Source organism: Rhopalosiphum padi, chromosome 2 (assembly GCF_020882245.1).
Source record: "Rhopalosiphum padi isolate XX-2018 chromosome 2, ASM2088224v1, whole genome shotgun sequence".
Classification (NCBI taxonomy): Eukaryota; Metazoa; Arthropoda; class Insecta; order Hemiptera; family Aphididae; genus Rhopalosiphum; species Rhopalosiphum padi.
In genome coordinates this window covers 12,561,584-12,587,549 of record NC_083598.1, presented here as the reverse complement: position 1 = coordinate 12,587,549, position 25,966 = coordinate 12,561,584, and the positions used below count along the sequence as shown (strand labels likewise).

Sequence of the window (25,966 nt, the reverse complement as noted above, 5' to 3'; positions counted from 1 at the left end):
TGTTAGTAAGACAGAGAATAAAACTGAAAAAAAAATTGTTAGAGCATTATATAACCTTATTTTATGGTTTAAAATAAATGTAAAGATCATGGCTTAAATAATTATTTTCCGTAATAATTATTTTCAAAATAATATATTTTGACCAGTAAACCAGGATAAGAGACTTTCAAAGTTGGAGCTTGCACGTATATAAGTGACTACCTTCGCCTGTTAAGCAACACAGTACATCGATTCAGAGTGTCATGACTATAATATAATATATAGAGGTTAAAATATTATGTATAACTATAGGTACGTTTCCGCGGATAAAGTGTTTGAAATTATATAAATTAAAAATGCCATTATTATAATTGTCAACGATGTTTGAAGAAGCACTCGTCGCGGTTAGGGTTCGATAGAGGTATAGTTTGTTCAGCGATGATACTTGACACATATACACTATACAGGTACGACGATGGCTACGCACGCGCCGTTGGCTTAGGCCTTTCGTGACAAATGATATCCACGTGTTAGGTGATTTGAACACTTAATATTATATTATATTCTTTACGTTTTAATATAATTACTAACGAAAATTAAAATTAAAAATAATAAACGCTAGTTTGGTACGTAAATTCATATGAAAATACTATACACAGTCATAAAATATTATTATAATATTATACTTAGTAGTTTAGTACATATTTGAACCACAATAATATTAAAGTTAAATTTATAAGCCATATAATATCGTTTTTTTTCCTATGATAGTATTATTCATTTTATTATGTCTTATATATTTTTTGTTCTCTTAAGTTTTATACAGTTTAGTTGTGTTGCGTTTTAAATTACTTCAATTGGCTTCTTAGCGCCACTCACAATATTTCAAAATGAAAAAAAACCACAATAATCTTATATCAGCTCAGTACATGTTTTAAAGCTCTTACCACAGTAGGCTATCCTCCTATAAAATATAATTTAATAATAAAACAATAAATTATGATTTTTCTGAGGTTTATATTATACAACTCTATGACTGTTATGCTTTCACAATATTGTGTAACATAATTTCGATGTATCGCATATCGAAAGTGAAATAAAAACAATATAATAATTTTCTAGACATTTTAGAGAAAAATGGCTTTTGAGCATTATGGTGAGTATGTATTAATTTTGTTTGAGTTTGTACACTTGTTTTTATTTATTATTTTTGTTTGGTCAGAGAGAAGCAGAACAATTAATTTCTGAGTTTGGTTTCAAAAATATAATCTACAGACATATAATGGTGTTTTAAATAATCAAAAATAAAAATTCTATGTAGTCTTGTGAGAAACAGATTCAAATGAACAAAAAAACGAGTTACTTGGCCTTAAGGTTGTAATTGTATAAAGGTAAAGAACCGATCGTATAGCATATAATAGTAAATAAACTGTTAAGTTCTCTTACCTTAATATTATTACTTAGCAAAATACTATAGCACCTGCCTTTTAAAAAATACTTCTTAAAATAATTAAAGTTTATATGCTACAGTTATTTTAAATACGTTATAATTATTTACATAATACTTTTTTTTATCTAATAAATTAACTCATATAAATTTATTTGAGTATAAATTATATATTTGTTCATTTCATCAAGGAACTTGAATTTTAGTTCGGGTACAATATACACTCAAAAATATATTTTGTTAAAAACATGCATAATACGAGTATTTCATGGTTAATAAATTATATACGAGTAACGCAGTATTTCAGAAATACAATAAAAACATTGTATTTAAACTATTAAAAGATATATTAACTAATTCATATTAAACATAACACTTATTAATTTTATTTATTATAAATGAACTGTTTAAACATATTTAAAATTTTTACTGAAGTACTAACAATAGTGTTTGAAAACTTTCACTCCCGTTCAATACAAGACTAGTTTTAAATAATTCTTGCTCATCCTTTACATTTTCAAATAGTATATTTCAAAATTATAATTCACAAGACGACCAATCATTCAAATCTCATTAACTATGAATTTAATTACAAATTAAAACTGCAAAATAATAATTTTCTAGTATAATAAATTATTGTTATAATACCTTAATTATAGTATCAGTGATAATTAAACATTTTTTTTTTTACTATTGTGCATAAAAAAGATATAGAGAAATATAATGTTAAATTAAAAATAAAACTATAAAAGTAATAAATAATATTATATGATGATAACATTATCATTGATCAAGATAATATGGATTGTAATCGGTAAACAGTTAATCGTAAACAGACAGATAAGTACAATAGATTTATTGTAAAAAAAGTATGTGACGTAAATTAAATTTACAATTTTTATGAACTTGATCCATATTTGAACAATTTGAAAATAATTTAATATAAACTAAAATAATGTACTTCAACCGCGTTTACGCCTCGACCGGTTCTTGATCAATAATACAAATTATGCATATTATATACTGCCGATGGGAATTTGTATGTAAAATGTCATATACGATAAATATTTCATATAACATGGAAGGGATATTTCGGTAAACTCTTAGCATAAATACCACGTCTCTGGTCTCCATAATCATCAGTTCATTTGTGTACACAGTCGTCGAATAATTTGACAACAAACAAAACAAAACATTAAAATGGCCGCTAAAGTAAGTCGAAATAATGTTGATTGGAATAAATTTTAAGTAGTATTATAAAACAACTACTTGTTGCACAGATATTAATTTAAAAACGTATTTTTTGTTTTACAGATCATCATCTTCGCCGCTTGCGTGGCCACCGCCCTCTCTCAGTACGCTGCCCCAGCCTACAAACCCGCTTACTCCGCACCCGCTTACTCAGCACCAAAGGCTTACGCCCCAGAACCCACATACGCACCAACACCTTACAACTTCGAATACAGCGTAAACGACCCACACACCTACGACGTGCACAGCCAATCCGAATACAGCGACGGAAACGGTTACGTCAAAGGAACCTACAGCCTGGTCGAAGCCGACGGTTCCATCCGTACCGTCGAGTACACCGCTGACGACTACAACGGTTTCAACGCCGTCGTCAAGAACGAAGGTGGATACAAAGCTCCATCATACTCCGCACCAGCCTACAAGCCAGCTTACTCCGCACCAGCCTACTCCGCACCAGCTTACTCCGCACCAGCCTACTCTGCACCAGCATACTCCGCCCCGGCCTACAAGCCAGCCTACAAACCATCATACTAATTTATTTAGTCGTGTAAATCTCAACTTTCATCTTCATATTTATTTCTTCGTGTACCTCTCTTGGCCCTCGTGTTCATATTGAACCGTGGTTTCAAACACATACCATGTCATATTGATATTCAATACAATCGATACGACTTTGTATTTATTCTGTAAATAAATATAACAATGTATATTTATTGAAAATGTATACTATTTTTTTTTTCATTCTTACACCATCCTGCAGTCCTGCTAGAACACGAACTCAAATATTTTTTATATATTCTGGGAGTACTTGATCGGAGCAAAAAACATGCATTATAGGCAAATTAGAAAATTATACGAAAAATAATGGTATTTTCCAAACGATTTTAGTTGTAATACAAAAAATATTACTACAGAGCTTTAATTGGTATGCACATCTTTACAATATATATTGACTATACGTCATTCAAATAACTATACTAATTGTAAGTCATTTATATTATACAACGGCAATTACACGATTGATAAAAAAAAATCGTCAGTAAAATATTAATATTTAAACTTTTTTGAAATTAAGCATTCAAATGTATTTAGTATGCGGGATTTGACATATTACGTGAGAATAATAATTAAAAATTATATAATCTACGATTTATTACATAATTTTCGATGATTTAGTAAACTGTTATTTGATAATATATTGAAATCGTTTCCATGCAATGAAACTATTGCTCAAGAAAAATTATTCATAAACAAAACGACTTGTCGTCCGGTATCACAATGTTATAAAAACCATAAACCACCTAATATTGAAAAGCTATCTCACTAAAAAATTACCGAAATATAACATTTGAATGTAAAATTCATTATAAAAATTAATAATTTAGTACTTTTTTAATATAGTTTACCATTTGAAAATCAAAAGTTGATTGTGTTTCACTATTAAATAAAATGGTGAAAAAAAAAAAAATATCATACAGTTTGAGTAAATCATAATACAAAATATTTTGAAAAAGACTTTTTTTATTACTTCTTGTTTCTGAAGACCAGTAGTAACAATATTGGTAATGATAAGAAGAGTTACATATTTGTACCTATAATTTTACCAATGCTACATAGTCGTAATGACCTGTAGGATGGACACCTAAAAATCTCCAGTAACCCAACTTTGAGAAGCTATAAATTACTAAAGAATAAATTTTAAAGTTAAAATTCATAAAAAATATACCTACTATTTATTAAATTTTATGTATAATAGGTTATCATTTGAAAATCAACCGTTGATTATGGTTTCACTTTTAAAAAAAAAAGAGAGAAAAAATAAAACTTTCATAGTTTGAGAAAAGTTTGATACAAAGTACCTACTATAAATAAAAAATAAAAAAAATTGGATAAATAATCAGTGTATAATAATAAAACAATCATCCTGTATATAATATGCAAATTATGTCGCTGTTAATATAATATAGAATATAAAGTTAGGTTCTTATTATTTACATTTTTGGTAATTATTATAATTTTATCATTCAACAATATAGAAGACAGTTTGCAATTGTAGAAATGCGTGTAACATGTCTTAACTTTAAAAATCTGTGATTGATTTAAATCTTTTGTTTAGATTTTGAGCAGAGGAAAGAATGTATTATAATATGGAGACTTTCTCCTACGTTTATAACGACCTTTTCAATTCATTTTAAAAATATATATAAACTATGATAATGTTAAAAGCGTGATATTCAAAGCAAGCAAATTATTCATGATATAGTTAATAAACTGAAACTAACTTAGTGAAACATACTGATATACCATATTCGTTAGGCATAATTTTTCATATACAATGTTATCCTTTTGTGCAAGTAATTTAGAGTTACTTCTGAAATAGTATGTTACTGAATTATCGTGAATTATTTAATAAATCTTAGATGATACAACTCTTAATATTATTATATGAAAAACTATAGTAATTATTATTATGATTATTTTGCAATAATACGTCAATGCCGATGTACTGCATGCCAGTTTTTCTGTACATGTATATTTAATTTAATAAAAGTTAAATATTTTTAAATGATGTACAGTTTATATACATTGTAATAATGTGCATATCAGTAAACAGTGTTAAAGCTCAGTGAGTAATATTTTTGTAATACAACTAAAATTGTTTAGGAAAATATCGTTATTTTTTGTATAATCTTCTAATATGCCTATAATGCATGTTTTCTTCTCCGCAACTGATCAAGCACTCACAGAATATATAAAAAATATTTTACAATAAATTATTTCACATTTGAACACAGTATTCGTGTTCTAGCAGTACTGCAGGATGGTGTAAGAATGAAAAAAAATAATACTAGAAATTTTCAATAAATATACATTGTTATATTTATTTACAGAATAAATACAAAGTCGTATCGATGTTTTGAATATCATTACGACATGGTATGTGTTTGAAACCACGGTTCAATATGAACACGATGGCCCAGAGAGGTACACGAAGAAATAAATATGAAGAAGAAAGTTGAGGTTTACACGACTAAATAAATTAGTATGCTGGTTTGTAGGCTGGCTTGTAGGCCGGGGCGGAGTATGCTGGTGCAGAGTATGCTGGTGCGGAGTAGGCTGGTGCGGAGTAGGCTGGTGCGGAGTAAGCTGGTGCGGAGTAAGCTGGCTTGTAGGCTGGTGCAGAGTATGATGGAGCTTTGTATCCACCTTCGTTCTTGACGACGGCGTTGAAACCGTTGTAGTCGTCAGCGGTGTACTCGACGGTACGGATGGAACCGTCGGCTTCGACCAGGCTGTAGGTTCCTTTGACGTAACCGTTTCCGTCGCTGTATTCGGATTGGCTGTGCACGTCGTAGGTGTGTGGGTCGTTTACGCTGTATTCGAAGTTGTAAGGTGTTGGTGCGTATGTGGGTTCTGGGGCGTAAGCCTTTGGTGCTGAGTAAGCGGGTGCGGAGTAAGCGGGTTTGTAGGCTGGGGCAGCGTACTGGGAGAGGGCGGTGGCCACGCAAGCGGCAAAGATGATGAACTGTAAAACAAAAAATACGTTTTTAAATTAATATCTGTGCGACAAGTAGTTGCTTTATAATACTACTCATAATGTATTCCAATCATCATTATTTCGACTTACTTTAGCGGCCATTTTAATGTTTTGTTGGTTTTGTTGTCAAATTATTCGACGACTGTGTACACAAATGAACTGATGATTATGGAGACCAGAGATATGGTATTTATACTAAAAATTTTATCGTTCCTTCCATGCGTACAATATCCCATTGGCAGTTAGTGTATAACGACTGTATCTTAGAACAAGAACCGGTTGGGGCGTAAACTCCCAATAAGTGAATTTAATTTTTATTAAATTGTGTTCAAATAGTGTAAATATGGATCAAGTTCATTGAAAACATAAATTTCGTTATATAATATTGACGTTCTTTATTTCTAATTTATTTTTCTACTCTCGCTTAAATTTATGAATTACTATTTATGGTTTATGATTCCACCCATCGTGAATATTATTTTTAACCACTTAATATATTATTGTTACATACTTGAATTTATGTTTCTAAATATTAGTTTATTTTACTCGATTTCTCCGTTCTACCCATCCACCCGGTTGTTGGTTAACAGTACATAGTTACAATATTATTAATATTATGATATTTATTTTTTATTTCTTGTTCTTGTAGATACCTAACTACAATAGTTTGTATTTAGCATACATTTGTATATCATTTAAGAATTTTAGTTTATTCCATTAAATTAAAAAACGAATCTTTTATATATTAGGAATATAGAATGATTGCACAATGAGTTTTCTAATTGATTTTTCTTACTGTAAAATTTACTTGTTGAAACCAACTTTCTTCTTCATACCTATTTCTTCGTATACCTCTCTAGACCCTCGTGTTCATGTTGAACCGTGGTTTCAAACATATATTGTGTTGTATTGATTTACAAGACATATTTATAAAGATGTATAAATAATATATATTTTTTTTCAAAATGTATTTTATATATTCACTGCGTGCTTCATAGAAAACATGCATGATAGGCTAATTAGAAAATTATACAAAATATAACGGTTTTTCCTTAACAATCTTAGTTGTAATACAAAAAGATTTAATTTTTACTGTTATGCACATTATTACAATTTATAATTACTACGAATCATTCAAAATGACTATACTTATTTTAAGACATTTATACTATACTATGGGAGTTAGATAATTGATAAACACAACATCGTCAGTAAAAAATGATGAGTTAAATTAATATTTAAACTTTTTTTGAAACTAAGCATCTATGATCAGATGTAATAATAATACGTAGCCATTAAAATATTAATTAATTATAATAATTTTTCATAAAATAATAAAAAAATGTTGTATACCAAGTATTTATTTATTTTTAACTGTAGATGGCTGATCAAATATTAACTATTCCATTCTAACTATTATATTCACGTAACAAACTATAAAAATATACAAATAAAAAAGATTGTTAAACACTTCTTAAAATACACGCTGGTTTCTATGCTTAAATGGGTGTAATTTACTTTATTAAGTTGTACATTCATAAATGTTTTAATTTAATTTCAAATTTATTTAAGCTTACCAAAAATGTATATTTACGTAATAAAAACCAACCTTAATATTATATATTAATTATATTTCTACAGCGTCATAAGTTATGATTCATAACTGTTAGGTATATAACAACATTATTTCAATGAAATAATAAATTATAATAATTTAAATATTATTTTACCTTCTGCATTAGTATAGGAAATGCAATTGCTTTTTATTTATGAAAATGTTACTAAAATAAAAATCCAAGTACAGAATGAACATAGAATTACTCGTAACATACTATTTAATCGTTTATATATTCTTTATCATATATTATTTTATGCGAATATTCATAAGTCAAAAAATATTGTGCTTATCTTATAATATAAAATTGATAAAAATGATTTTATTATTTAAAGACATTAACATTAAGTATAAATTATAAAAAAATTAATGGTTGTTAAAGGCTAGAAAGGATGTTAAATTAATGAAAAACCTCTATAGAATATTCTAGGTTTATTTATTTATAAGATAAATTACATTTGAATAGACTAACTTTTTCCAATCAATTATAATATTTTTAGATAATATATATATTATTTTATTTTATATTCATATTAAAACTGAATTATTAACAAATACGTTTTATTTTTTTTAGAAAAAAAAACTAGCTTTATACCAAATTATGTAAATACAATATAATAAAAAGTATATTTTTATATAGTATCTATGTATAATATACATATATGTACACATAATATATTAAATATGTCTGATTTCATAAATAATATATAAGAAATCTATAGTATAATACAATTGATTTGTATTTATTAATTGTAATAAAGATTTAATTTATGTTTATGGGTATTTATACGTTTTTTTTTATTTCTGATTTTCAATGACTTGAAATTTCTAATAAAACCATATAAAAAATCTGATGATGTATTTAAAATAAATTATAGTATTTTTTTCATTTAAATTTGTTCAATAAAGAAGCAATTAATAAAATATAATTTTACAAAATGTTGAAAATTATATCAAAAATATTTAATGTTAATTTAAATATCACGTAAAATGTAGAAGGTCCTACAACCACGACTCTTTCATAAATTATAAAAAAATTAATTTTTTGAGTAAAATTTATTAATGTTTTAGTACTGTATTTTAAAATTTTGATCCATCCCTCCAAGTAACAACTAGATTCGATTTACTGATGGAAACAACCATCAATATTCAAGCATCATATTTTCTGCATGAATAGTTATGATAAACATAAATAGTTAAAAATAAAATAATATAAAATAATTAATCTAATTTTAAACACAAAGACCATGTTCAACAGGACATAAAGGAATACGTAAACCATTATTTTTTGTATAATTTTCTAAGTTGCCTGTAATGCATGTTTTTTGCTCCGTAACTAATCAAGCACTCACAGAATATATAAAATATATTTTAAAATAAATAATTTCACATTTGAACACAGAGTTCGTGTTCTAGCAGGACTGCAGGATGGTATAAGAATGAAAAAAAAAATAGTAGACATTTTCAATAAATATACATTGTTATATTTATTTACTGAATAAATACAAAGTCGTATAGATTTTGTTGAAAATCAATACGACATGGTATGTGTTTGAAACCACGGTTCAATATGAACACGAGGGCCCAGAGAGGTACACGAAGAAATAAATATGAAGATGAAAGTTGAGATTTACACGACTAAATAAATTAGTATGCTGGTTTGTAGGCTGGCTTGTAGGCCGGGGCGGAATAGGCTGGTGCAGAGTAGGCTGGTGCGGAGTAAGCTGGTGCGGAGTAGGCTGGTGCGGAGTAAGCTGGCTTGTAGGCTGGTGCGGAGTATGATGGAGCTTTGTATCCACCTTCGTTCTTGACGACGGCGTTGAAACCGTTGTAGTCGTCAGCGGTGTACTCGACGGTACGGATGGAACCGTCGGCTTCGACCAGGCTGTAGGTTCCTTTGACGTAACCGTTTCCGTCGCTGTATTCGGATTGGCTGTGCACGTCGTAGGTGTGTGGGTCGTTTACGCTGTATTCGAAGTTGTAAGGTGTTGGTGCGTATGTGGGTTCTGGGGCGTAAGCCTTTGGTGCTGAGTAAGCGGGTGCGGAGTAAGCGGGTTTGTAGGCTGGGGCAGCGTACTGGGAGAGGGCGGTGGCCACGCAAGCGGCGAAGATGATGATCTGTAAAACAAAAAATACGTTTTTAAATTAATATCTGTGCGACAAGTAGTTGCTTTATAATACTACTCATAATGTATTCCAATCATCATTATTTCGACTTACTTTAGCGGCCATTTTAATGTTTTGTTGGTTTTGTTGTCAAATTATTCGACGACTGTGTACACAAATGAACTGATGATTATGGAGACCAGAGACGTGGTATTTATGCTAAGAGTTTACCAAAACATCCCTTCCATAATATGTTTATTTCATTATACGTACAATTTCTTACTGGCAGATAGTATATGCTGAATGTCACCGAACAAAAACCGGTCGGGGCGTACACACCTGTGAATTCTATATCATTAATATTACATTATGATTGAATAAAATATAAATGTGGATCAAGTTCAATAAATTACATATATAAAACTTAGTTATTTTGTGAATGAAAAAAAAATTTAAAAAAATAGTAGATAAAATAATGTAAATTTAAAATAATTACAGCTTTTAATTATATATTTTTTTCTCTTCTTTTTTTGTTATTTGTAAAATAATATATGTAGAATATATATATATATTTATCTTTACAGAGATCGACTGTTTAGCAAGATAAAGCTTTTCAATATTGATTGGTTTTTGGTTTTTATAATACTTCTAATTTCTGTAGACCAGTAGTCACAATATGTGTAAAGATAAGACAAGTTACATATTTTTATATGTAACAATCTTCTTATTAACTATCGACGCAATGAAAACCTTTGTACCTGTAATTATACCAACGCCTCGAGGTCGTAATTACTTGTAGGATGGACACCTAAAAACTCTAACCACCTAACTTAGAGCAGCAATAAATTACTAACGGGTAAATTAAAAATAATGATTTTATCATTAAAATTCAAAAAAAAATATACTTAATTTTTTATTATATTTTAAATGTAGCATATAATTTGAAAATCAAAAATTGATTGTGGTTTCACTATTAAATAAAAGAGAGAAAAAATAAAATTCTTCCTAAATATAATATGCAAATTATTGAGCTGTAGATATAATATAGAATATAAGAATAGGTTCTTATTATATATTTTTTTGGTAATAGTTTAATAATATTAACATTCATTCAATATTGTAGGAGATGTCTTAACTTTAAAAACGTGTTATTGATTTAAATCATTTTTTTAAATTTTAAGCAGAGAAATGAATGCAATATTTTATTTCTCAATAGAATTTAAATATTTGAACATCATCGCGTATTTTAACGATTAATATCGCTGTCAATTATTTTATTGTAAATCAAAAACATTATTGATGGATACTTTCTCCTACGTACATTATATTCTTACGAATTTTACAACGACCTTTTCTATTCATTTTAAAAATATATATATACTATGATAATGTTAATAGCGTAATATTTAAAGTAATCAAATTACTCATGATATAGTTAATAAACTGAAACTAACTTAGTGAAACAGACTGATATACTATATTCGTTAAGCATCATTTTTCATATACAACGTTACCCTTTTGTGCAAGTAATTTAGAGTTACTTCTGAAATAGTATGTTACTCAATTATCGTGAATAATTTAATAAATCTTAGATGATATAATTCGTAATATAATTATATGAAAAACTATAGTAATTAGTATAACGATTATATTATAATATGTCAATGCCGAAGTACTTCATACCAGTTTTTCTGTACATGTATATTTATTTTAATATAAGTTAAAATTGTTTAAATGATGTATAGTGTATATGAATTATAATCATGTGCATAACAGTAAAGAGTCTTAAAGCTCTGTGAGTAATATTTTTTGTAATACAACTAAAATCGTTTAACGTATAATATATTCATATAATTATATATATTGTATATATATATGTATGTGCAATTAATTTATTTTAATTATATTATAATATAATATTTTTTTCACTCTATATGTTTTCGCTCATATTTTTTTTTGCTCATTTTGTATTCGCTCTTTTTCATTCGTTTATTAACGTTTGCTCTTCTTCTTTCGCTCAATTGTCGGGATTCTACACCTAATAGACTCAAACAACCCGACTTTGAGCAGCTATAAATTCCTAACGGAAAAATTAAAAATAATGATTTTAACGTTAAAATTCATTAAAAAAAATATATTTATTATTTTATTACATTTTATATATAATAGGTCATCATTTGAAAATCAACAGTTGATTGTTTTTCATTTTTTAAATAAAAGATAGATAAAATAGAAATTTCATAGTTTGAGAAAAGTTTGATACAAAGTACCTATTGTGAAAAAAAAATGAAAAAATTTGAATAAATAATGAGTGTATAATAATAAAACAATCACCCTATATATAATATGAAAATTATTGAGCTGTAGATATAATATAGAATATAAGAATAGATTCTTATTATATAAATATTTATTAATTTTTATAATTTAATAATTCAATAATATAGAAGACAGTTTACAATTGTAGAATTGCGTGTAACTTGTCTTAACTTTAAAAATGTGTTATTGATTTAAAACATTTGTTTAGATTTTGAGCAGAGGAAAGAATGTATTATAATAAGGCAACTTTCTTCTACGTACAATATATTCTTTTGAATTTTACAACGACCTTTACAATTTATTTAAAAAATATATATATAGTACGATAATATTAATATCATAATATTAAAAGTAAGCAAATGACTCATGATATAGTTAATATCATAAAATTAACTTAGTGATACAGACAGATAAACCATATTCGTTAAGAATCATTTTTCGTATACAATGTTATCCTTTTGTGCAAGTAATTTAGAGTTACTTCTGAAATAGTATGTTAATAAATCATAGATGATATAATTCGCAATATAATTATATGAAAAACTATAGTAATTAGTATAACGATTATATTAAAATATGTCAATGCCGACGTACTTCATACCAGTTTTTCTGTATATGTTTATTTAATCTAATATAAGTTAAAATTGTTTAAATGATGTATAGTGAATACGAATTGCAATCATGTGCATAACAGTAAAGAGTGTTAAAGCTCTGTGAGTAATATTTTTTTTATTTCAACTAAAATTGTTTAGGAATATACCATTTTTTTTTGTATAATCTTCTAATTTTCCTATAATGCATGTTTTTTGCTCCGCAACTGATCAAGCACTCACAGAATATATAAAATATATTTTAAAATAAATAATTTCACATTTGATCACAGAGTTCGTGTTCTAGCAGTAGTGCAGGATGGTGTAAGAATGACAAAAAAATAGTAGACATTTTCAATAAATATACATTGTTATATTTATTTACTGAATAAATACAAAGTCGTATAGATTTTGTCGAAAATCAATACGACATGGTATGTGTTTGAAACCACGGTTCAATATGAACACGATGGCCCAGAGAGGTACACGAAGAAATAAATATGAAGAAGAAAGTTGAGGTTTACACGACTAAACAAATTAGTATGCTGGTTTGTAGGCTGGCTTGTAGGCCGGGGCGGAGTATGCTGGTGCAGAGTATGCTGGTGCGGAGTAAGCTGGTGCGGAGTAGGCTGGTGCGGAGTAAGCTGGCTTGTAGGCTGGTGCGGAGTATGATGGAGCTTTGTATCCACCTTCGTTCTTGACGACGGCGTTGAAACCGTTGTAGTCGTCAGCGGTGTACTCGACGGTACGGATGGAACCGTCGGCTTCGACCAGGCTGTAGGTTCCTTTGACGTAACCGTTTCCGTCGCTGTATTCGGATTGGCTGTGCACGTCGTAGGTGTGTGGGTCGTTTACGCTGTATTCGAAGTTGTAAGGTGTTGGTGCGTATGTGGGTTCTGGGGCGTAAGCCTTTGGTGCTGAGTAAGCGGGTGCGGAGTAAGCGGGTTTGTAGGCTGGGGCAGCGTACTGGGAAAGGGCGGTGGCCACGCAAGCGGCGAAGATGATGTACTGTAAAAAAGACGTTTATTGTGAATTAAAAACAATACAGCAAAGTTGTTCACTATTATTAATAATGTGTTTGAGTAAAATCTTAGACGTTCGGACAAATCAATATTTTTTTAACTTACCTTAGCGGCCATTTTAGTGTTTTATTTGATTGTTTTTTCTAATTATTTGACGACTGCAGTGTACAGAAATGAACTGGTGATTATTGAGACCTAAGTCGTGGTATTTATGCTAAAAATCCTTCACATCATCCCTTCTATTTGAATATGATCTATAATTTAAAAGCAGTAACTGTTTCCATTGATTAGATAAGAACCGGTCAGGGCGTTGACACTTATTGGTACATTAAATTTGTATTAATTTATTTTTTAATAATTTGAATTTAGTTCAAGTTCATTAAAATTATAAATTATGCTTACGTTCACGCTTTATATTTTTATAGAACTTTTGTAGCACTCATTTATCGACTTTAATATAATCTTGAATGCTGATTATAATCGTTTTATATATTATATGAGTACTCATGTTTTTATTTTTAGTCATACATTTTAAAAATGTATTACATTTTACCTACCAGTAAAAATGACTGTATCAGTTATTAGATATTACAACATTTTTTTATATTCGTAATAATTGTTCGATTTGGTTTTTAATTTATTACTTTTACTTAATTAGGGTACTATAAATATTTAAAAATTGATAAACTTTTTATTTATTTTATATTACTATGACTCCAAAATATTTTTATAATTATATCATATCTAGAAAACGTTAACATAAATGTTTATTAAAAATGTCAAATATTCATAATATTTTCATTTAAAATTATGAAATAATTAATTTCATTGAAGAATGATATATTAATATTTAAGTTCGGTGTTTAGTTAGTATTGTCCAATAATACCATTGGTATTTCAACTTTTGACTAGCCTAAGTACATACCAAATTCAATTTCCTTATTAGAGACCAATTTTCAATAAAGGAAATTTAATTATTTTTCCTTGTTAAAATTTCCTTAAGAAATAGTAAAAAAGGAATCATTAGAAAAATTCATTCTTTTATCATTTTGCTTAAAATTAAACTTGTATATTTTGTAACAACCTGCCAAAAGTATTAATGCATTATATTATTTGTATACATTTATTTAATATTTTAAAACAAATATTATAGCTTAAGCATATTATACATATTATTATAACTAAAAGTATCTTTTGCTCACCAAACAATATTATAATATTAAGTTAAGGTGATTTTTTCTATGTATTATTTTTTCATTATTATTTAATAAATTGTGTCAATATTCCCTTTCTTTTTATAACGTCGAATTAAGCTATTTTTACTTTCTTTTCAATAATCATATATTATAGCCTACCACTTCTCTCGTTAATAAATCTTTTCACTTTTGATAGAATTGTTGATTTTTTTATTTAACCTTGAGAAAACTGTTATGAATATCGTTCAATGGTATTGTTTAAAACGTGGAACTTAAAATTTTATGTATCGAATTTGCCTATCGACATCGCCGTGTCACTATAAATTATTAATAATTTTTAATAAACAATATCAAATGTATATTAAACATATATTATACATTTTATACATACATAATATTATTATTACAAGTTCACTAGATATAATAGTATTACGAGTATTTAAAATATTTAATCAAATTTACTGATATTATTATTATAATGCCTTAACACGATTTTATGATACTATAACCTGATCATTATAGCTGCTATTAAAGTATAAAAATAATAATAATAATAATTGAATATATTATGATTCAAAAATATGTTGCTTACCTAGATATTTTTTGCGTTGATATCTTTTCAATTTCCGACTTAATCCAAGTATAAATTTAAAATGTTTACGGAAGCCATACATTTTCTTTTTGCGGGTTTTTCTTGTCTCATTTTCACTTACATTTTTGGTTCAGATCAAATATCCTTTAATAATAATCATATATTAGTTATTTTATGATATAAATTTAAAATCCGTATGTGATATTTACTGATATTAAAAATGTATAATTTTCTAAATTTATAATATGTTATAGTATACTATTAAAAGTATACGATCATGTATTATTGTACTAATTAATAGTCATTTAACGTTTATTAAATAATTTTAATTTTTAAATATTAATTAAAATCATAAATTCTTATAATTCGTCTTTAATTTTTTGCAATCAATTTAAAATGTTTACATTTAAATCTAAATTGTATAAATTAAGTTAGTTATTACAAATCAACAAAGTAGAAAGTAACGACATAAAACACAATTTTCGTACAATAATTTATTTAGTCATGACTTTTATTGAAGTGAAGTAATAAATTGGATTTAATAAAATGTTGAAAGTTCATAAGATTTATTTTCAGGAAATAGAATTTTTATACGATAAATATTATACAATTTAAATATAGTTATTTAATTTTTACATTTTATGAAAATTCTGAAATAATATTATGACGATTTGAATTTATTATATCTATTTTTTACAATATTATAATTATAATATAGTAAAATATATGGGTTTTTTGAAACAAAGATATACTTAACATAAAATATACCTACTTGAGGCTATAGTATATTATGTACTATACTACATTACTATCCAAGTGATTATACATTTGAAATCCTTACACAGTTACATCTTAATTCGAGTACTTAATAAGTGTAATTATCAACAGTTATGTAATTTGTTATTGATTAATGTAAGAAAATTAGAAATCATACGATGGGCCTAAATTTATCTAAGTCGAAGTTAAAAAGTCACTGACACATTTTAAGTAAACATTTCAATTTTAACAACTCAAAAATCCACTTTTTATTTCTACCATATTTTTCTTGTGATTTAGATAAATTATTTAAAAGAACAATAGTTTATGTTTACATAAAAATATAATATATTCAAATAAAAACAATAGCCTACAGGTATATAAGACTTATCGTAGCGTAAAAATTATTTGGCAAATCTCATTATTTTTATGAACAAGAACGAATACAAAACGTGTAGCAACATTTATTATGTTTTTACTTTTAATAAAACCTAGTAAAAAATGTCTTAATAATTTGTATATTTTTCATTTACTTAACATTTTATTTTATTAAAATTAAATATCATAAATCATAGAAATGATTTTTTTCTTTGTTTTTTTTATTGTATTTCTGTTTGTTTTTTTTTTGGCTATTAATATTTAAAAACAAAATAAAAGATTATTTATACAATTAATTTAATTTAAATTAAGCTTTTAAAATATTTATAATTTATTAACATTTTTACTAAAAATAACTAATTTTTTTATTTTATAAAAAATTATGAATTACCTTATAATATGATTTAAATAAAAGCATACAAAAATGTGAAATAATCATTTTATTTCATATCAATGATTAAATCATTTTTAAAAAATTAAATTAATTAAATAAGAAAACATTCTAATTTAAATTAATTAATCCGTGTTAATCGTTTTGCATAAAAAAAATATGTATATTATATACACATGTAAGCACCTTGTAATAATTTCTTATAAAAAAAATGTATAAATAATAATCATATATTCTATTATAATAGTTAATAACATAAATTAGCTTCTTCAATGGCAAATACGTTTTAATACGTTTTTGAATTTAAAAAAAATTGTGATGCATCTTATTATTATAAACATACGATATACTCGTATTTAATTAAAATATATATTAATTGTCATAGTTAAATATTGGATTACAATTGATAAACGCTTTACACATTAATATTATATAAAATTGTTCAGTGTGTATTATTGTTATTATTAGCTATTGTAATTTTATAAATGAGATAAGATGATTAGTGCCGTCAAAGTGTTTTTGTTGCATTTAATTTTAAGAGATCAATCTTATCAGTTATTATTTTGTTTTAAATATTTTATTATCTTAAACAAAAAGTTAAAATGTCTATCGAGAAAAGCTAGAAATAATATTAATTTACTTATTATCATTGAAAAGGAATTTATTTTCAACTCTTAATATTGTTATTGCAAACTTTAAAAGTTCACAAAGTAAAATAATTACACTAAGCATTTTTAGTAGTACAGTGTGAATGTGCGATTTAGTATAATTAAACATCAATTTACGATTAAAGTTTTAAATCATTAATAATTGCCTTCAATAAATAAATCTTAAGAATAATGCTATAAAAACTTAACTTAATAATATTATAATAGACACTGCATTTTTATTTTTATTAGTTTATTTTTTATTAGGTTAGTTTTAATTTGTTATAATGTTTTCTTTCAGAAAAGAATTGACAGTAATACCATTAACAGTTTTTTTTTTAATTTGAATCGTACATTATATATAGCTATAAAAGCTATGGGAATGTTTTTATTTTCTTCTCAGCACTCAGCGATACTAAAAAAGTGTCTTTAGAATCGTCCAAGCTTACTAAAAGCTCACCCAAGAGTAGATTAATCAGTTTGCTTTATGACTTAACACAAGAAGGATAGGAACATTTTCAACTTCTATCCGTATGTCGATAAAATCTTTTTACGAGCTTTTGGGAAACTCAAGTCTATCTTAAAAGTTTTAAGCTGCATCTCTTGTGGTCTAATTCTATCAACAAAATGATTACATTTAGCATAATATTAATAAAACCAACACATTTTCTACCACTATAAAGTGTTTTTTTTAATCTACTAAAAATTTAAAAATCTAAAAATATTAAGCAGTAGAGTATGATATTTTTTATTAATTATTCGATGCTTTTTTTTTAAACGCTTCATATTTTCAAATGAATAAAATAATATTTTTTTAATATGACAAAATGTACTTGTATTTGTTGGACCGTGGACAAATCTATGTAATATTTTATTGTATTTATCAATTCTCGTGATTATTAATTTTGTTAATGGATTATATGTATCTATTTAATATAATAAATACAATATGTATATATTCTATATGATTATACGAATACAACTTACTCAATTTTAATTATAAGAAATTAAGACACACAATGTAATGATTTTGTAAAAATTAAAAACATTAATATGATTGATTTTTTTTATGTTAGTAAATGCTATTGCAAGTAAAAATAAAAATATCTAAATGCAATACCAAAATCATGACAATATTACAACACTACCTAAATCATTTAATATTATATTTGACACAGTTAGACACGACAATTGACAAATATGTGCACAACCACAGTGTGTAGATGAAATGTATAATAATATTATATATTATTACTTATATTAGGTAGGTACCTTATTTGTAGGAAACGTATATATAGCGCACATACATCATATTCATCTTCTGTGTCAATTTTTAAGCAAGTTTAATGTTAATGCAAAGTGTACGGATGATATATTATAGCCTGTTGTAGTACAGTGTGGTTATGGCATGTTCAATAAGTATACGAATAAGGCGTTTATATATATATAATATGTATGTAGATACATATTATATATGTTGAAAAGACGAGTAATATGATCACATTATATTATATAGGTATCAAACTATAATATTTCATAAAACAATCCATAATAATATTGTATTATAAATCGTTTTTCATCACAAAGTTATCACTGTGAGATCGTTTGGGTTATTAAAAATGCAATCGACTAAAAAAACAAAATATTTTCAACAATAGTGCGTGTAAAAAAATAATAGGTAATTTTTTTAACTTTACAATAATATACTGAAATTATTATTTTATCGGTTATTATTTTTTTTATTTTTTTTTTGAATTCGATTGATTGAGTTATTACAATATTTTTTTTATGTTTTGCAAATATTGTAACGGTCTGCCCTTTAAAATAAAAAAATGACATTAAAAAGGCCACAGAAGGATTTGAACAAATGCAGTATTGCCAGGAGAATAAATTTATCAACGCGATTGTCGCTGTTCACGTGCAACTTTTAATAACAACAACATCTGTTCCGAAGTTTTGCCGTATCGTCCCTCTTTTCGTTCTCCATCACGGCTTAACATTATTCCTTCACCGAAACTGAGAACCGAGAACTGAAAGTTTGTTTTGTGAAAGATATTATATTATTATTATTATTATAAAACATAAGTACTAAAGTTTATCCACGAACCATGCAATGCTCTTTTATTTTCATTGTCATATAATTGGTATTTTTAAGTATTAACTCAATTTAGTTCTTATTATATGGTAGTAAAATAATTAAAATAATAATATACTTCTACTGCGGTTGTTGAGGCTGTTACGACTATATTTTAATTTTAATATAATCACCCAATAAATATGGACTCTCGACAATTAACGACGGTAATGTTTGAAATGATTCAATTATTATCGAGTTGTCTAAAAAAATATGAACAAGGTGTATAAATGCACATTGTAATAAATTTACTGTCATTTGACAGAATATAGGGATTAATATAATAATCGTAGGGTGCACGGATATAATTGAATTAATGGGGACTAACTGTAATATAATTCATGGTCGTTCGGCATTTTGCACATAGTTTTAAATATTGCATCTCAATTGTTATGAATAAAAATAATAAATTAAATTGACTTTGCGATTTAATTTATTTTTTCAATGTCTACGAACAATTTTTTGACTGTGAAATAGATTTAGAAATACGTTCAGAGTGATCATAATGTATAAAATGATAATCAATCCAAACTTTAAAATAATACTGCTAACATTCATATAGTGGTTTATTTTTTTTAGTAAAATTTGTGTATTTAAATATTATTCTATTGCAATTCACAATGATGTCTCTTTTGAATAATCTTATGTCTCAATATACGTTAAGATCCAAACAATTATTTCGAATTCATAGGAGTAATGTGTTGAGGCCAATAAAACATAGAAAAAAAACACGCTATTATTGAAGTCACATGATCACATAAACCAATATATCGTCAGAATTAAAAAAAAAATAAACAAATTATTGAATTTATATTTACTAAAAAATTATAAACCTGGACCTAAATATTTACATGGAGTTAAACGTGATTGTATTTTGTATAAAAAGTCAATAAATATCATAAATTTGTCATGTTTTGTGTAATCGCACATTTACATAATTATTTAAACATATTTTTTGTTGTTACTGCAGAGAAAAAGTACGTTTTCTCACCTTACCTTATAATCATAGTACATTTCGTCAGTATAATATTAGAATGTGTCTTTTTAAAATGTATAACAATGTTAATAGAATATAATGGGACAATTAGATAGTAATGTATGAATACAAATTACAAATACGAATAATACAATCCGATAATTTGTCTCGTTGTTTACATTAATCTCACCATATAGTTTGTTTGGAGTTTTTAGAAAGAAATAAGTTACTGTTATCATTTTTTTATTTTATAATAATTAGTAATTACTTTGACCAAAGTGGGAAACAGTAAAACAACTATAAAAATGTTTATAAAAATATAAGCGTAGGATGGTTTAAATTACACGATTACATTAACGAGAAAAAACTTTTCGATTATTTTATTGCATCGAAATAAAATAAAATGTTTTAATTTAAATTATTTATTATGCAACTATAGACAAATATTTATTATTAGCATGTTTTTTTCAGAAGAGTATTTAAGAATTAATGTTTGAAATGCGATTGTTACGTAATTTAGTATAATAGGAAATTATCTACCGTGAAAAATGGCACATTGGATAATGACTAATATAATAAAAATAACATTATAAAAATAAAACTGCTATAATTCTCAAGCTTACTTACAACGGGACGCCAACGAAAATAGTTTACATATTTAGTAATACACAATATTTTATTGTAAATATAATAATTCAAAAAATGTTATTTTAATATTTTTAATCAATAATCTATAGTATAATTTTATATCCAGTACACACATTTTTTACTGTAGACTTTAAAATTAAATAATTCAATAGTATGGAGTTTAGACATTTTTATCGTACCTAATGATTTTTTTTCACAAAATAATAACAACATTTTGTATTTTTGTGCAATACTTAATGATAAAAACTAAAGAAAAATATACATTTTTGTGAAATTTCCGTCAAGAAAATATCATATATTATTAAACTACAGCTATGGTTAAACAATTATTATATGTTTATAATAATATTACGTGTGGATATAAATTAGTTTGACATGTAAAATTTAAATTAATTGATTCATTATTTTACGTTTTTATCACCTTACATCTGAGATACTTTTCTTATAAATGTTTTTTATTTATTCTAAAAATTTGCTGAAAAATACGAGAAAGAATAATAATTTTATGTATGTATGTATGTATGTTTGTATGTTTAGATGAGTATAATGCGTAATGCATTATCTACGCGCCATACGTTGACAATTTATGAATATCTTGGAACATGAGGATGAAACATTTTGAAGAATCCTTGTGCTACAATTGAGTAAAAAGGTATATCATGTTAACTCCGGGGTTTATGTTCTAAAAATTACAGTATAATATTATATGTAAAGTACATATAATGTGTTCAAACTTCTAATATTTCGTTGAGCTTTTATTGTGTTAACTGAAAATTATATTTTACTATATCTTATCTATAAGGTTTCAAGATAAGAGTATACTTTATATACGGTTTACGTTTATTATAATTTAGATAGTATAACATATGAATTAGGTCTGTGTAACATTATAGAGATTAACCTAAAAAGTGAAAATACCCAAAAAGTTCCTTACTATAATTTATTTTTATTATTATAATTTATTTTAGAGATTTCATTAAGCTTAAAGTCAGTTATTATTTTCTTAAACAGTTTTACAATTAGCTTTTGTTTTAACCTAACTAAACTCTTTTTTTATTTTTGATATTTTATACTATTTTATTAGTAACTACTAAAATATAAGAATAATTATCATAGTTTTATTGATCTGGTTTTTGATTAAAATGTTTTTCAATAATGTGACAATCATAAAACCATAATGTTATTTCGATGTAATATTGTTTATGGGTAACTTATTTCTGTTCGATAATAAAACTTACTATTAGATTATATTGACTGCTATAAATATGTCTAGGTATAGAGCTTATTAAATTAAATTCAAAGTAAAATAAATATTGTACTATTCAAACGGTAAATTCTCAACGGTCCGATATTACGATTCAATATAAACTATGAACATGACAAAACTGGTCATAATAATAATAATTGTAGTCTAACTTGTATCTTTGAATTCTACAACAACAATCTAAATAACCACCTATGTTGATTTAGTATGCCTAAATAGATTTTAACGGTAGTAAATATTATCTTCTTAGAGTGTATGTTATTATTACGAATATTTAATGTTTCCGCGATTACTTAAACGATCTAAAAAACTTTTTGTTTTTTAATTAAAATTGATAGAAAATGGACAAAAATATACTTAGGACGTAAAAAACAATGAGTTTTTGAACGTTTCAAGTAGGTATTTAATAATGACATGGAAATGGAAAAACCTCAAAAATAAAAGTTGCATATTACTTGATCAAGAATTACTTACTTTACAGTATTTACAGTGATAATGTTTATATAATGTATACTATATAGCATGTAACATGTGCAACAGCAGTGAACGGCAATGTGTTCAACTTTGAATGTAGTATTATAACTAAGGGACCGTCTTTATTTTGTCACGGGTAAGGAATGTGAGATGATACGCCGAGATTGAATCGATTTTTAAATTAGACGAATGCAGTTTCAATGAAACCGTGAGCTCAATGGTATTAAGTGTCAAAAAAAAGAAACATTCTGGAAATTCGGTGAGCTAAGTTATATAGTCAAACTATATAAACTAATAATTTATTGTGTACGTCCAAATAATTAATGTAAATAATATGTAGAAATTAAAATGTAATTTTTTGAAATTAAATAATATACTTTAATTAGATGTTAATATATATATATCATTTCTTTTTTTACAATAAATAGAAAATGAGATAAAAACTTTATGCAAAACAAACATTTCCGCTCGCGTTGGGTTTCGGGTTTTGGAGAATTATTATTCTCTTTGTAATGTGAATTACGGCTGTGGTTACAATTCTTTACACAACAACAAATTGTATTATAAATTTACAAACATCGCTGTAATTATTTGGGTGATCAACTCGATGCGCTTAACTAGTACCTATAATGCTTAACATAGTTTTAAAGAATTAATGTAAATTTCGTATTTTGGCTTATAATTTAATTATTGTTATTTAATATCAGCTTTGATTATTCAGTAGAGTAAAATGTTTTTAAAATATCGTAATATTTTATTATGAACGTAATAAAAACAATAATGAGACACAATGAGCATGAATGATATAATTTTAATTGGATTTTACGTATTTAAAAAATATAAATATTAAGTAAAAGTGGTATTTGTATATGATTTAATATATTATTTATTTATTATATTATATGAATCTAGTCCTAATTATATACATGATAAAATCACTAAAAGTTGTTGTTGAAATACATGTTAATATAAAAAGGAAAAAATATAAGATGCAATGGTCTACGTTTATAAATATAGAGCTGATACAATATTATACTAGAATTTATACATGACAAATAAAATAACGAAAATTACTAAATGAAATAAGAAATATTAGAGTTCCTGCACATATTTTATGTATACTTACCCTTTATATATATATTTATTAATATAACATTTAATTCGTTTACAATTAAATCGAATCGAATAAGTAAATAGATACAAATTGATAATTTAAATAAGTACATATATTAATACGATAGATCTCAAACTTAAATTGAACTTTCACATAATCATTGACATGGAGTATTATTATGAGGAAACTTTAAGTGATTATAAAAAGTCTGTATTTTCAATAAAATAATATTTCAATATATTATACTTGTAGAATAGGTAACTATAATTGAACAACAATTTTTGTTATATTTTATTCATTTTATTAATTATTAATTATTTGTTTTTTTTTTAAATACATCATGAAATTAAGTATATTTTAATGCATAATAGCTGTTTTTTGTATATTTTATTAGCCACGAATAAGTTGGACAATATGTAAAAAAAGAAAATAATTTTATATTTTTAGGAAATTTGGATATGGAAAATTAATAGTAAATAATATTATTTTAAAATACAATTGTAATAAGTCTATAAAATATAAATAATTTGAATACACATTTTAACAACATTTTTCAAACACCCATAGAATTATAAATTCAATTTTAGCTTTGGGTAATATTCTGAATACATTCATCGCTCTGCTCTGAATCTGAAATAAAAATATAATACGTAAATATAAATAAATAAACAAATAAAAAGTATATAAAAATTAATAATTAATAACTATAAACACAAAATAGAATAATTTTATTCTTATCAATTTAAGTTAATCACACTAATGGACAATATTAATAAGCTATTAAGACGAAATCGAATTGTTTTTTTTTTCAGTTTTTCTTTATGTAAATATCGAGTCATCAAGACTTGTACATCTATTGATACGGCATAAATATACGACCGCGGCGATAAATCACCAGGCAAACCGAACTCCGTAATACACAAATGTTGAATTTTGTCGTCGCACACGGTCGTATTGAATGACACTGTCGATGAATCGGATTCGCATTCGTCTTTATCAATAAATAGTCAATGCGTTACACTTACATTATTGTGTTTTAAGCATTATAGCGAGCACAACATACACGACTGTACTTAAACGCCGCACATTTAAATACAAAATATTTTCTGACTATTATATACATTTATTGGGTTTGAGGTGTTGGGGAGCGTAAATGTATTGGACGGGAAACAAAGCACTATACACGGTTACATTATTATCGTAATAATAGTCGTGACGCGTACTTCGAAATAACAAAATGTTAATATACCAACCAAACTCGTACGCGGATGTCATTCTCGTACACGCGCATTACACCGTCTTAACCAGTTCCGAAAGCGTCCGTTTAGCAAAATATTACGTTTGGAAAATTTCAAAAAGGTCTAGCACTTTTGAAGCTTAACCGTTTCGTATAATAACTACATGGTCGTTTCGGTACAGGTCGGGATCGACGTGACTTCTGAGTATACGTAAAAACCGTTTCGTATTTTCTTCGCCCTCTCGCGCGATATATTTTCTCCGAGCCGCGGACGGCGGACGGACACGCGCGC

The 25,966-nt window shown here is 26.0% G+C and overlaps 5 protein-coding genes across 7 annotated transcripts in view; 2 read left to right on the top strand and 3 right to left on the bottom strand.

The window, feature by feature from the left end:
• Positions 1-25,966, top strand: part of LOC132921140 (Kv channel-interacting protein 1-like) — a 411,785-nt gene that overhangs the window by 260,235 nt on the left and 125,584 nt on the right. The gene's annotated exons all lie outside the window — the stretch shown is intronic.
• Positions 2,493-3,397, top strand: LOC132921153 (cuticle protein 7-like). The gene is made up of 2 exons (XM_060984012.1): positions 2,493-2,638; positions 2,741-3,397. The coding sequence occupies exons 1-2, from the start codon at positions 2,627-2,629 to the stop codon at positions 3,209-3,211; spliced, it is 483 nt and encodes a 160-aa protein (XP_060839995.1). The 5' UTR covers positions 2,493-2,626; the 3' UTR covers positions 3,212-3,397.
• Positions 5,533-6,450, bottom strand: LOC132921149 (cuticle protein 7-like). The gene is made up of 2 exons (XM_060984008.1): positions 6,306-6,450; positions 5,533-6,203 (listed from the first exon to the last, which is right to left on the bottom strand). The coding sequence occupies exons 1-2, from the start codon at positions 6,315-6,317 to the stop codon at positions 5,718-5,720; spliced, it is 498 nt and encodes a 165-aa protein (XP_060839991.1). The 5' UTR covers positions 6,318-6,450; the 3' UTR covers positions 5,533-5,717.
• LOC132921150 (cuticle protein 7-like) lies at positions 9,292-10,201 on the bottom strand. Its single transcript, XM_060984009.1, has 2 exons — positions 10,051-10,201; positions 9,292-9,948 (listed from the first exon to the last, which is right to left on the bottom strand). Exons 1-2 carry the CDS (start codon positions 10,060-10,062, stop codon positions 9,478-9,480), a joined length of 483 nt encoding a protein of 160 aa, XP_060839992.1. The 5' UTR covers positions 10,063-10,201; the 3' UTR covers positions 9,292-9,477.
• On the bottom strand, positions 13,197-14,111 carry LOC132921155 (cuticle protein 7-like). Its single transcript, XM_060984013.1, has 2 exons — positions 13,973-14,111; positions 13,197-13,853 (listed from the first exon to the last, which is right to left on the bottom strand). The coding sequence occupies exons 1-2, from the start codon at positions 13,982-13,984 to the stop codon at positions 13,383-13,385; spliced, it is 483 nt and encodes a 160-aa protein (XP_060839996.1). The 5' UTR covers positions 13,985-14,111; the 3' UTR covers positions 13,197-13,382.